At 44.7% G+C, this 13893-nt stretch overlaps 1 protein-coding gene across 8 annotated transcripts in view; it reads right to left on the reverse strand.

The window, feature by feature from the left end:
- Positions 1 to 1124: 1124 nt before the first annotated feature.
- Positions 1125 to 13893, reverse strand: part of DGKA (diacylglycerol kinase alpha) — a 458241-nt gene continuing 445472 nt past the window's right edge. For all 8 annotated transcript variants that reach the window (XM_086963960.1, XM_086963920.1, XM_086963969.1 and 5 more), the window contains one exon: positions 1125 to 3104. In XM_086963960.1, the coding sequence (XP_086820086.1) occupies positions 3024 to 3104 (81 nt within the window). In that variant the 3' untranslated portion in view covers positions 1125 to 3023. The remainder of the gene's footprint in view (positions 3105 to 13893) is intronic.

Below are 13893 nucleotides of genomic sequence, written 5' to 3' on the forward strand. Positions count from 1 at the left end.
AGCACTGCGGATTACTTTGGAAAATGGCAAAGTTGAGCTGGCAAGGAGCATATAGTGGTTGTGTGGGAATATCTGGTTTGTGGGAGAATCAAACTGGCACAATGCACTGCCTCCATTCCAGTAGCAAAAATACTCCTAGTATACAAACGCACTTAGACACGAGGCAGAGGGTTCAATGTCCAGAGAGAGCCTGGAAGCGTAGGGCTGCTTTCATTTGTTAATTATTAGAGAGCGCTTAACGTTTCTTGGCTGTCTCAGATCCATAAACATCTTGCATGACCTCTCTTCACCTGTTACTTCATTTTCGTGTTTCTGACTAGAGGAGTTGGAAGCTATGCGATAAATGTCGCAGTTAAAACACGCCTGCGAGTGGTGCACGCGTGCCACTGCGAGGCATATGTTCAATTATCGCGCCCGTGTCTCGGCACGATAATTGAAAACATATGGGCTTTGGTGTGCGTTACAGACCCCAATAGGCCATGGGCGGAGCAATGCGCCCGCCTCTGGCCTATTGTGTGCTCTGTTACAAAAAACATGCACGCAAAGCCCAATAGTGGAACCCAACAGGAAAAGCACACGCGTGTGCAATTCCAGGGTCTGTTTTCAAACCCTGGACAAGAGGGAGCTCGCCTGCGCGAGCACTGCTGCGCAGTGCAACGCAGGGCGCGATACCTTAAAAAGCTCCCCAACGTTGCAGTATTTATCAAATATTAGCCTAGGATAGAATATATAAAATGAATTTTTTAAAACACACACATTCATCCTGGAGGGTTTCTTGGGATTGAAGTAACTAGAATTTTGGCCACCGTCTCAGTGTTTACCATTCACCTATTCCAAAGTCTATCTGCAATTCAAACACTTCTCCAAACATTCGCTTAGGAGTTCTGGAAATTTATTTTCCTCTTAAATTTTGAATTTGGGTATACCTAGATTAATTCAATTAAACAAGTTTCTAATTTAGTAGGCTGGGCTTCACACAGGAGAGCTATCAATTGTCATGAACGACTTGTTGGAGAAGCCTGCCGTAATGCATTGTGGGTAAAAAGCACTGCCTCCACTGTACACCTGGACAGTAATTTCCAGCCCCTATTCTTAAGTTACAGGATTCCAGTGTGACACAAATGTATAAATAACATTCATCTTTAATCGAGGCACTTGCTGTCAACTGTGGCTTGTAAGGAATACAATATCTGGGGAAGTAGCTCTCTTGCTGCCTAAATGAATATGTACAACTGGCTTCAGCGGCTCCCCTACAGAAGACCAACCATAGAGATGCGCCGGAAGCCCCTTAGCGCTGTGCTGCCAGGCCCTCCAGTGACTGTTGTGGGTACTTTGTAGCAGTCTTGCAGTGCTTGAGCCATGCCAGCAGTAGACGTGTAGTAGGAGCGCATGGGCATCGAAGCTCGTGGTAATCCTGTTTAGAGTTCTAGCAGGGCTCTGGGTTTAGCCTTCTGAGGTGGGATTTCAAGAAGCGCATGGGGCCTTCGGAGCATTCCTCTACTTGAAGGTGATAAAACTAGAGGTAAGTCACTCTTGTCCGCTGCACTTCTGTTGCAGCATTGCATGTTCACCCCATTGCTAGAGTAGACTTCAGTGGTGGAAGGACTGACTATGGGCTTCCCTCTGGCCTTCCTATACGAAACCTAGCAGGTTCACTGGTGAATGTGGAACACTAGTGAGAGGGGTGGCAAGCTGTGACTGAGGCCAAAGTTACTACTGACGTTCAAGGTGTGCAGCTAGATAAACCATGGCAGGGTGAAACGCTGACTCTATGCATAACTTGTATTGGAAGTTTGCATGAAGTGAGCTGCACAAGGCTATAAATGGCCAGATACAAGATTCGGAGAGCCCATCAAGAGTTGCTGCCTTCTGCAGCACTACGGACCCGTGGGTCAAAAGTGAGTTAGTGCAGAGTGCTTCACACTTGGTCCTAGCTTCTGCTCACAAGAGGCTGTATGTGCCAGCGGCTGGTTCTATGGCTGCTCTCCTCCCAGCTGCCAGTGTGGCTAGCAAGAATGATGGTTATTCCCCCCCACAACTGTCTGCATTTCTGGCTGGAATGTTGGTGGGTTGTAACCTGCTGTTTGATGGTGTAGAGTGCTTGCAGGAGAGGAGTAAGGAAAAGCACCTAAGGCTCTGTGTAAGCATGGCACTTCAAAGTGGTTATGTTCAGGGCTTTTGGAAAGGGAAAGCACATTGTATATTGTGTTCTGGCATCTAGCTTTTGTGGGTTTTCCCAGCCTTCCCTAATTACCCCCTTTGCAAGGGACAGCTTCAGAATGACAGTGGTGTGGGTTCTGTAAAATTATTCATGCTCGCTTTGTTTGGGTTTGCTGCATGGATAGTGCAGGGCCTTTAACTGCACATGGCAAAGTCTGGGTTCTTTAGGTGCAGTTCTGGTGGTGCATTAGTCTTACTCATGTGTAACATGCCAAATGGTGAGCTTAAATATTCTTGCACCATCGTCTTGGATTAACCTGTCTGAAGTCTGCACTCCCTCAAAGGCCCAGATGGATCCATCGGATGACACAATTCAGTATCTGCTGGCCTTCCTTTGCTCTCCATTTCAGTGAAAAGATTGGCCCAAATGCAAAATCAAACCACGTGCAGTCTGTTCCTGGCAAACCTCTGATTTGTGAAGGCATAGCTATATATATGTGTATGGCCAAACACTTTGGATAAAAATGCAAACATAGTGGTATCTTCCTTTATAAAGTAAAGAGGAACCCTAGAATATCTGTATTGTCAAGAATTGTCCAAGGGCAAAGACCTTGCATCTCAATCTTTTAGGTTCCCCTATGCAATGGGGTGGGTGCACCAAGGCAAGGCACATCAATGCAAGTCAAATGGTGCAAGACGGGTAGTATTCCAACTGGAGCTAGTCTGTCACAAATGGGTATATGAATGTTTGTGCACAGCTTGGCTGTTCTCCATGCCCTGGGTGCTGGGAGGATCTCCACCTGCTTTGAAGACCCAACGCAGCATCTTGTCCTTTGGTTTGGTACGGTCTTCTTGTTGAGGCCTCACTTCAGTGAGAAGAAGCTGGAGGACCGTGGTTGGGGTCCCATCAGCATCGGAGCCTGATTCTTGTGGCTGATCTCGATCTAGAATAGAAGTGACAAATTAATAATTCTGGCAATTTAACTCCAGTCAAAATTCTGAGAATTGCACCTCTACTGAATGATGGCCTTAGGCTCGGAAGAGATCAGATGTTGGTTGGTTACTTACCTGTAAAACGAGCTACCTGTGGTGTTTTGTAGGCTTGAGAATCAGAAGGTTGAGAATGTAGCTGGGGGGTTTGATCTACTTATGCTTTATTCAAAAGTAACTTGCCAGAAGGTCTGTTTAAAGACCAAACCCCTCAAACTGGATTGTCAATCTCCCAGTGTTCAGTTTTCAGCTTGTCTTGTTGAACAATCTTGTAGGAAGTTTGTGCCTACACTTGCCCTTTTGACTAAGTTACAAACCCAGTATTTTTCAAATAATTTGGCTGTATGGGTTCAAATATACAATTAATGCAACATTGCACCACAGAGGAGGTGAACGCTAAACCATATAAGGAAAAGGGGACTAATGTTGCTTACTTTGCTTCCCCCATGAATTGGTCCAAACTATGATCCTGTGTAAAGGTAAGTACTAGTCAGTCAAAAAGTATCTATCCACCAACTGCATGTATTTTTAAGCTGAATGGAGAGCCATGCACTAAGAGAAGAAACTGAATCCAAAAAATTGTAAAGATACAATTAGGCTTTTACAAGGCATTATAATTTATTAAAACGCCTGATCAGCGGTCCAGCCTACCAATGTGGAATTCTCCTACTTTGGTGTGGATAGGTTGCCAATAATTATGCAGGCCGAAACCAGTGTGAGACCCAATCCATAACTTTCTAGTAACCTGCAGATGTTCTGAAGTGACCCTATAGTACAACCTCACACTGTTTGGTGTGGTCTATACTGATAGGGAAGCTGTGGTTGGGTCCTTTTCATCCCCTCCCTCTAAGTGAATATAAAGTTTCATCTTCTACTTCACAAACTTGGATATATCTGAGCCATTTGCTTGTCACAAACTGGGTAGAAGGCATCTTTGAAAAAAATGTAGTCTCCTCAACAGTGCGCGTGTAGAGACCTTGGTGCTTAACGCTCCCACCTCTAGTGTGACTTGTACTCACAAGTGCAGGCTATTTGATCTGACCACCATCTACTACAATTTAGTTGGTAGTTCACAGATATGATGTAATGCACAAACAACCTTCCTGTGGTCAAATGATATTACTTTCATTGCTCATTAAATACACTTGGTCAACTTGCACCCAGCAACTCAAAGTCCATTTATAAGTCCTAGTCCAGCCTGGAGGCCAATGCCACATTCGATAGCACACTTGTTAGTTTTGGCAATTTCAGTTTCTCTTCGGTAGTGGCGGAGGAGAAGGTCTTTATACTACCTTGTATAGATTAGAACAACATTTTCAGAGCACAGTCCTTTGTCGTAAGGTTTTAATTCTAAAGCGGTCACTATTGATCTTGGTTTCCATTTTTGGGGAGGGTAATCGGATTAGGTACAGTAGACCTTCATTTCTCTCCAGTTGGGTTATCAATTCAATTACACTGCAGTCATCTTGAGTTGTTGGAAATCCATCTGCCTTATGCCCACCCCCCAAAAACTATATTTGTCTTATGATTTTGACTGGAATGTCTTTAGTCTAAAGCTCTGGCTTCTACTTGGAAGGGAATCACGCAATGGAAACTGCCAGAAATTTCAGGAATATCAGTAGCGTCTCCTTTGCGCCTTGGGCTGCCAGCCTTTCTATTACGGGCATGGACAGTGTACAGACCGCAGTCGGTCATTTCGAACAGGTTATCACCGAGGCCTTGAATGAAATGGCCCCAGTACAGACCCGCCGCCGAGCCAGAAAGAGACCATCTGCCCCATGGTTCTCAGATTCCCTTAGACTCCTCAGGCAAGAAGTGAGGAGGAAGGAGAGGCTCTGGCACTCTAGTTGGGACCTTAAGAACAAAGAAGCCCACAAACTTCTTGTCAGGAAATATAAGGCTGAGATTGTGCAGGCTAAACAAGACTACTTTGTAGCCCTGACAACCTCGCTCTCCTCGCCGAAGGAGCTTTTTAAAATTGTTGATTCTCTAGTCAACCTACAAGCCCCTGACCCTGTTGTACCTTCGCAAGATCTATGTGATAGGATTGCCTCCTTTTTTCACACCAAAATACAGGATATCCACCTGGCTCTTGAGGAACAAAGAGCGTGTATCAGTGTGCCCACTGCTCGGGTCGAGATGAATATGACCACCACTGACATCTCCCCATTGTGCACTCTGGACTCCTTCCCCCCCCCCCCTGGCTTTGCAAGATCTGGAGATCTTGCTTAATAAGACCAAATCTGGTTCCCCCCTGCATACTTGCCCACTGAAAATCATCAAGCAGTGTAAGGAGACCTTCCTACCACCGCTGCTAGAAATAATGAATCTAGCCATGAGAGACGGTATCTTCCCTTCGGAGTGGAAGAACGCAGTAGTGAAACCCCTGCTAAAGAAGGCCTCCCTCGATCCGGAGGTCCTAAAAATCTTCCGTCCAATCTCGCTGCTTCCTGCTCCAGCGAAGATGCTCGAGGCACACCTTAACAAGCATCTCGCTGCCTTTGTGGAAAGCTCGGGCTGCTTGAACTCCTCCCAGCACGGATTCAGGAGGGAACACAGCACCGAGTCGGCCCTCACCCTCGTGCTCGATAAGATCCGCACGACAGTGGATGGGGGCCAGACCACCCTCCTGGTCCTGTTAGATCTAACTGCGGCCTTCGATACCCTCTCCCCCTCAGTACTTACATCTCGCCTGAGGGATGTGGAGGTGAAGGGTGCAGCTCTAGATCTATTGACTTCCTTCCTTGTTGGGAGGGAACAAAGAGTCAAGCTGGGTGAGTTCCTATCTCCATCCCGACCAGTGCTATGTGGGGTCCCTCAAGGGTCGGCTCTTAGTCCGACCCTATTCAACATCTATGTGACCCCACTGGCCAGACTAATAAGAACTTTCGGGATGGAGGTAGTCTCCTATGCAGATGACACCCAAATACTCGTCTCTCTTCCCCATTCAGATGTGCAGACCGCCTCCAAGTTTAGATCTTGTATGGAGGCGGTTGGTCACTGGATGATTCAGAACTCACTTAAACTGAATGGGGAGAAGACTGAGGTGATGGTGTTTGGAGGGAACGAAAACATCTGGTCAGCCAGCTGGTGGCCTGACTCGCTAGGAATGTGCCCTTCCCCCACAACATCTGCTAAAAATCTTGGGGTGATGATAGATCCTGCTCTGGATATGGGCAGACAGGTGAGTAGAACCATCTCCACCTGTTGGGGCTTAATTCACACCCTGTGAAGGATTAGGAAATAACTTTCTTTGCAGTCCAGAAAGCAAATAGCTGTCGCACTCATTGGCTCACGCCTGGACTACTGTAATGCGCTGTTGCGGGGCTAAACAGGAGCCTCCTGCAGCGCTTACAGGTAGTTCAGAATGCCACAGCCAGATTTGTTCTGGATGTTCCCAGACGCTCCTCGGCCACGTTGGCCAGGAAAACGCTGCACTGGCTACCGGTAGAACACCGAGTACGGTTCAAAGTCTTATGCATGACCTATAGAGCCATCGCAAAAAACAGCAACACGGGAGTGGGTTCCATCATCTCCCACTACACTCCTGGAAGGAACTTGCGTTCCTCCGGGAAATCGCTCCTGACAGTTCCTCGCATACGAAGAGCCAAGTGGGGTGGCAGGGCCTTTTCCACCCTAGCTCCCAAATGGTGGAATGATCTTCCTCTGGATATTAGGTCCCTACCCTCCCTACAGAAATTCCGTAGTGCCCTAAAAACTCGCCTCTTCTTGCAAGCCTATGTGTAAGGATGTATGTTTCAATTTTCTGATTGTATTGTTAGGCGCCTTGATACCTGCGGGTTATTGTTTTGCGCGTTATAAATTTTTATCAAATCAAATCAAATCTTGTAATCGTGCTACAAGCCCCCAATTGCTGTTTTTGTCCTCCCAGTGCAATTCCTGTTGTCGGATCTACTGGATTTAGTCTAAGTATTAACATTAGGTCAGCACTGAGGGGGTTGCAAGGGTGAAGTAGGTCCCTGATTATTACATTGAACACAAGTAGAAGCCAGAAAGAGGACCTGCAGAAAGACCACTTGTCACAAACATGGGTATCTAGAACCAGCTGTCAAGATACATCTACATAAACATGCCTCTCGTTATTGAGCCTGTGTTGCTGTCTTGGGTAGGGGTGGGAGGTTCAGATTCTGCCTGGTGATAGTAGCAACACAATATTTGTGTTGCTCTCTTTAGGACCATTAGGTAATCGCTGCTCTGAACTTTTCTGGGACATAGTGGGAATCCCCTCACCTTGGCCACCATATCTGCTATGTCCTGTGTGTTCCAGGAGTAGGGACAAGAGAGGACAATTTAAGTCTGTCAAGAAGGATCGTGAACCAGACATTTTTTGGGATGGACTCCAGAGAGTATGATCTCTCCATTCTAGGTCATTGGGGCCACTGCCTTCAGTCAACTTTTCACTTACAAGTCAAATTTTTTAAGGCGTTTGCCCTTTTTAATTCAAAGGAAGCTAAACAAGACTTCAATGTGAAGAAAGAATGATCTCCCACAAAAAAAAACAGGAGTGGAAATTGGAATGACCTGGACGGAGGTGGCGCAGAACAAAAATCCTATCTATGGTATACTACCTAACATACTTACCTTGAGGAAACTGTCTTACAGAACTGCCTGGAAAGTAAGGATTAAAGCAGACCTATTCCTGCTTCCATGAACATGCAAAACTAGTTTACCTGACTGCCTGTTAAGTTGCTGCTGATGGGAACCCTCTGCACTGGGACTAACCATCATGCTTCATATTGAGACTGGCTCCAGGTGAGAAGCTGGCTGACTAATATATTGCACCTGGAGTGCTGCTGGAAGGACTGTGAAAATGTTGCACCTACTTTTGAATTAATTAAAGGATTTGTAAAGCGCAAATGGCTATCCAAAAATGTCATGGCGCTTTTCCTAAAAGCTTCAAAAGAATACTTGACCTACTGACATTATGGAAAGTAATTTTCTGAAACGGTTTGTCAGAAAATGTTTACCAATATTTACAAAAATAACATCACGTTAGGTGCATGTATTACATTATTAGCTTAAATGGGCTGATAGTTTGGTAAATCCTACTTGGGGATCTATATATGTTGAATGACATTCTGGTACCTCACTGCCAAAATCAGAGCTCTAATCCCCTTTTAAAAGTGCAGGTCGGTTGGCACTTGCACAGTGAAACACTGAGCAGCTGCAAAGCAGCCGCTCTGTTTTTCACCTGAATGCGCTTCCCTGAGGGCAGTTCTAGTTCAGGGCTGCCCTAAGGGCAGCTCATTCTTTATAATATGGCGCACATTTCATGTTTGCCCTGCACACCTGTTTTAAGGTGCACTGGGAACAAATGGGAAAAGTGCGCCCTTTATTTTATAGGGCCCCTGTATGGCACAGGTTGCAATTACTAGTGCCATACTCTCCCATACCATCCTGCTGTTCAGAAGCCCCTTGCATTGGATTCCCAAAACTACTTTGGCCTGCCTGTTGTGCTTGTCGACATACCATCCAGGACTGGGAAGAGCCAGCCGTCTCCTGTGAATCCGGCATTGCACAACCATCCTCCTTATGCTGTCCTGGATATCATCAAAGGCAATTTTTCTTCAGAAAAATAGATCTGTTATGTCCCCACCATGTCACTTACCTCCCGTCAATCTTTTATGAGCTGACGTGCTCGTGTACCTGCCTTATATAGAACAACCTTCATGGTCGGAAAAAGCCCTATGTTATAGCAGATGTGTACATCTGTGATTGTCAGAGTGCTCTATTTAACCATCTATTCAAAAACACATTAGGAATTATTGAAGCCTCTTCACTTAAAGCAATGGGTGTAAGCATACCTTGGTCAAATGCTTTCAGCAGGATTATTTCTGATCTCATTGTGCTATGGCCAGGACCCTGCTACCATGTGGTTCTGGGATGTTGAAATTAATCATCCAAATTGTTGTACTCATTCCCGTCCTATTACTCAAACATGTCTGTGGTGTTGGACCTGGCACTCTTGTGTTTTTCTGTGGTTGTTTCTTTTTTTGCTTCTGACAGCCTTTTTTTGACCATGTGCTGCATTTAGTTTTTGCTGGTCGTTGAACTCTGGGCACTTGACCACTGCTGATCAGTGCTAAAGTACAAGTACTCCCTGTGTAAATTGTGATCATGATTGGTTATTCATGATTGGGTTATTTGATTTAATAGTAAGTCCCTAGTAAAGTGCACCAGGTATGCCAATAGCCTGGTAAATCAAATACTCCAATTGGGCCTGCAGTACTGATTGTGCCACCCACACGAGAACTCTTGTAACCATGTCTTAGACCTGCCACTGCAGTGTCTGTGTGTGCAGTTCTAAACTGCCATGTCGACCTGGCAAGTGCACCCACTAGCCAGGCCCAAACCTTCCCTTTTTTTCTACATGTAAGGCACTCCTAAGGTAGCCCCATGGACAGTGTGCAATGTATGTGAACGTTAGGGCATGTACTGGCATATTTTACATGTCCCGATAGTGAAATGGTGAAAATTTCGTTTTTCTCAAATGTAAGGACTGTCTCTTCCATAGGTTATCACTGGAGCTGCTTTGTGACCTCTTACAAGTGTAACTTTCAATTGGGAAGAGATAGATATTGGAAGCTTGGGTTCCCCAAACTCACAATTTAAAACTACATCTTTTAGTGAAGTTGATTTTTAAATTGCATGTTTGAAAATTCCACTTTTATAAAGTGAGCATTTTCTTCCTTTACCGTTCTGTGCCTCTGCCTGCCTTTGGAATCCACGCCTGGGTCAGGATGACAGTTGGCTTGTTTGCATGTTCACTGTAGACTGTCACACAAAGGGAGCTGAGGTGTGAACTGAATATCCTGATGACCCATCACCAGGCTGAGGGGTCTTCCTGAGGTAGTGGTTGGACGAGTTGTCACTGACACCTGACTAGGGCTCTGCCTGTCCTCACACAAAGCTGTCACCACCCCCCTGTAGTGTTTGGAGCCAGGACAGGTCAAGGCAGGATATTGTGCACTACAAAGGATATCCTTTGAAGTATGCCTACTTCAAAGGCAGAAAGGGGTAGAAGTATTGGACCTCTAATCCCACATTTTTAGAACACTTCTGGGCTAGGAGGAGATTATGCCAAGAATAATACTAGACATACTGACATTACAGAAAGTAAGTATAGAAAACTGCTTGGCAGAAAATTTGACCAATATTTACAAAAATACCATCACTTTAGGTTTCTGTATTTTATTATGAACTTCAATGGGCTGATAGGTAAATCCTATTTAGGGCCCTATATAGGTTGAATGACATTCTGGTACCCCACTGCCAAAACCATACCTTGAATAATGCAAACCCTGCTGAAGGTGCAACTGCACAATCGGAGAGGGAACTGGCTTTGTTGCGCTTCATGTTTGTAGCACTAAGCAGCCTGTGCGCAGGTGAAGAAGCCAGCAGCAGACCTGATTACAAATGGACACCACACTATTTCCTTAGTGTTTTCACTGTATGTATTGGTAAACATGCTTTACACGTTGCCTCTGAGATCAGCCTGACTGCTTGTGCCAAGCTACCAAGGGTGTGAGCAGGGTTTATCTTAGTTGTGTAATGTTCTTACCCTGACTACATTAAGGTTCTCTACTTGGACTGGGGGCAAACTAGAGAGCCCATTTCTAATGTGGCAATGTACATGCCTCAGGTTGCACTGGCAAACCCCACCTCTTACCAGCTGTGGTGCCTACAGCGGAGCAGGCTCAAAGATCTTCCTGTTAAGAAGCCTGGGTCTTGTTTTCCTTGGTCTTTGTACTTTTCAAATAGGAGAATAATTTGGCTGACCTAACATAGACCACCAAAGATGTCCTTAGACTGTTGCACAATCTGTGCTAACTGGGGAGATTCTGGTGTGCGAATGTCAATCAAGCAGTCTCATTCCTTTTCGTTGTTCTCGAAGACTGTGCGGAACCGCTCCACACCCAATACCTGTTAACACACCCGCATTTGGTGGGCGTTCCCCTCTTTACTTTTCTTCACCTGCCTGAAAAACAAAACACCTTCACTGACTTTAATGGGGTTGCCTGCTTTTCAAAGATATCACCTTCTAAGAAAGTATTAATTCCCCATTATGCGGTTAACTTATTAATCCTTTGACTTAAACTGCATTTGTGAGTCTAAGGTTGACAGGCATGCGTTTGTATCGTTGTGTTAGGCCTGTTCATTTCCGGGTGTAGTTCGGCATGATAATATTTCAGAATAAAAAACTCTGGGGTAAAAAAAGTGAGGAACACAGAGAAAATTGGACAGGGTGTGGGTGAACAGTAATGCAAAAGGATGAAAGGAATGGATAAAGTAAGATATGAAAGAAGAGTGGTGATAGAGGAATAAGAGCAATTGGTGTTTAATATGGCAATTAGCAAAAACAGATTTTTAGGAAAAACAATTAAAATGTATCTCGAACTGTATTGCCTTGTGTAATTTTAGAATTATTTATTAACCTATGAAATGAAGCACCAGCACCTAAGTGGTTGCTTCGCGCTCAGGGACTGATATGTATAGCGAGTCACTTTTTAATACTGGAAAATTGTGAGCTTTGGCAGCAATACATGCAAGTTTTTGCAGTGTCAATGCTGAAGTTGTTTTTTTTTTACTTGCAATTGATATTTTTTGACAATTTTTAGAAGGTCCTCAAGCCTTTCAAAGCATAAGGAAGATTGGCTCTTGAACAGAGTGCACTAGCAAGCTCATGTACCCCAAAGAAGTTCCAATTACAAGTGCAAAACTGAAACACACTGTTGCGAGGCCCCTGGAAACCCTATAAGTATCAAAATTGGGCCAGATTTAGAAATTTGTAATGGAACACTGCATCCAAATTTGTTGCGCTACGTGGTGCAAGGGGACAAACAGCCCACCTCCTTATGTACAAAGACTGGTGTGCTGTTGGTGTCATCCCATGGGCAAAGACACCTCCACAATGCAGAGCCTTGCAGTATGGTGCATATGTGATTGTGTGCTGTCCAGCATAACATTTGCACTGAAGACAGACTGTTCAAATACACATTTCTTGTCCAGTCAAACTCAGAAGGTTCCCATGCATTGGATGTTTGCTGTGCACAGTGGCACCCATGCAGTAAGTGATTTCAAATTACCATATTTCCACTTGCTTCAAGCAGGTGTTATTTTTTATACAAAGTCTAGTTCGCCCATGTTTGTAGATTGGGATTTGAGTCCAAACCAATAGGTATTTGTGTTGATCTGCCCACAGTGATGCAAAGTAGTGCAGAATGGTTTTTGTGCTTTTGAAAGTTCACCTTTCCGGTGCAAAACACCTTTTGCACCGCGGAGTAAATAGCATGCAGCACTCTTGTGCTGATGCAACGCTTTAGTAAATCTAGGCATTAGTATTAATTATCAATCATGCAACCTGTTCTAATCGGTGCACGTTTTTGTAAGGGGGATCCTGAAGCTAGTAGGGAATAGTCAGAAAGCGGAGCTGCACTCTTGAAAGGAGTGGCCTGCTGATTTTCCCCTTTTGACATGGTTTTGTTCTAAATGCAACAAGTCCTGCTTTCTGCGCCTCCTTCAAACCACAATAGGCACAGTGCTGTCTTCGCAGTAGCTCTTTGTTCAATTCATTGGATTTATCCCTGGTATTTGTCCAGTCTCTGAAAGCAGAAGAAAGCAAATGTAAAGATGGGTCGAGCATGAGTCATGTTGGAGCCACGTGTCAAAATCAGTCTCATTAAAGATACTGAGTTTGACGTCTTGCTTGATCGTAAAACATTTTAATAGAGATGAAGCCATAATTTTTGGTCCAGTTACACGAGTAAAAATATGACCAGCACATGAATATGTCATGTCGATGGCAGATTCCTCCTGCTAAATACGGCTGGGTTTTCCATTCGGCGTTGCCGACTGCTGACCTGCTGTGGAGTGGGTGCTGCAGTATGAACCAATCCAAGGCGAGACACACTGGCGACGTCAGGCTGAACTGCAGTCAGTGCAGTGCGGGGACTGGAAAAACATTACTCTGGGAACCCATTCATTGGGGGTCAAGGTGGGCAAAAAAAGGGGGGGCGGTCAGAAGGGGTGGAAACAGGAAAAGCAGTCTGACAACTTAAACTTTTTTTTTTTTTTTATTTGTCAAAAAATGGCAATAAGGAGAAACATGACCAAGTATATCCAGGCTTAATTGGTTGCAAAGGCTGCTGTTTAAAATATCTTATGGGGTTAAAGCACCTTCAGCAAAGAGTTTTGTGTGCCCAATAAATCTCAGGGAATAATATTGGGAAGTTAACTCTGGTGGTTAAAACATTTGCTGGATATGTCTGTGTTTGGCTGAGTCACAGTTTTAACTCACAAAGTAGCATAGAGGGTTAATGTGTCTCCTGGAAAGCAAATCTGTAACATGCAGATGACAAAGTATTACGTTATAAAAGTGAGAGAGCTGCAGCTTCTGATGCAAAGATCCATTTATTACTTGCAGTACATAAAAAGCAATCCTGCTAATATAGCACAGTGAGGTATAAACTGGCATCAAGAGATATATAAAGCGCATTATACCCGAGGTTGTCAAAGCGCTAGCTAATGAAGAGCCGCTAACAGAGGGATGACCACAACTAACATCACGGAAAGGAGAAGAGCCAGGTTTTCAGCTGCTTGCGGAAGGCAGTGTGGGAGGAAAGACTAGTAATATGGGTGGGAAAAATATTCCATAACTTGGCAGCTGCAAGGACCTGCATGTAAACTGCAGGATGTGGGTTTAGAACCTTATTGGTTTTTCAC

Source organism: Lissotriton vulgaris, chromosome 1_1, assembly GCF_964263255.1.
Source record: "Lissotriton vulgaris chromosome 1_1, aLisVul1.2, whole genome shotgun sequence".
Lineage (NCBI taxonomy): Eukaryota > Metazoa > Chordata > Amphibia > Caudata > Salamandridae > Lissotriton > Lissotriton vulgaris.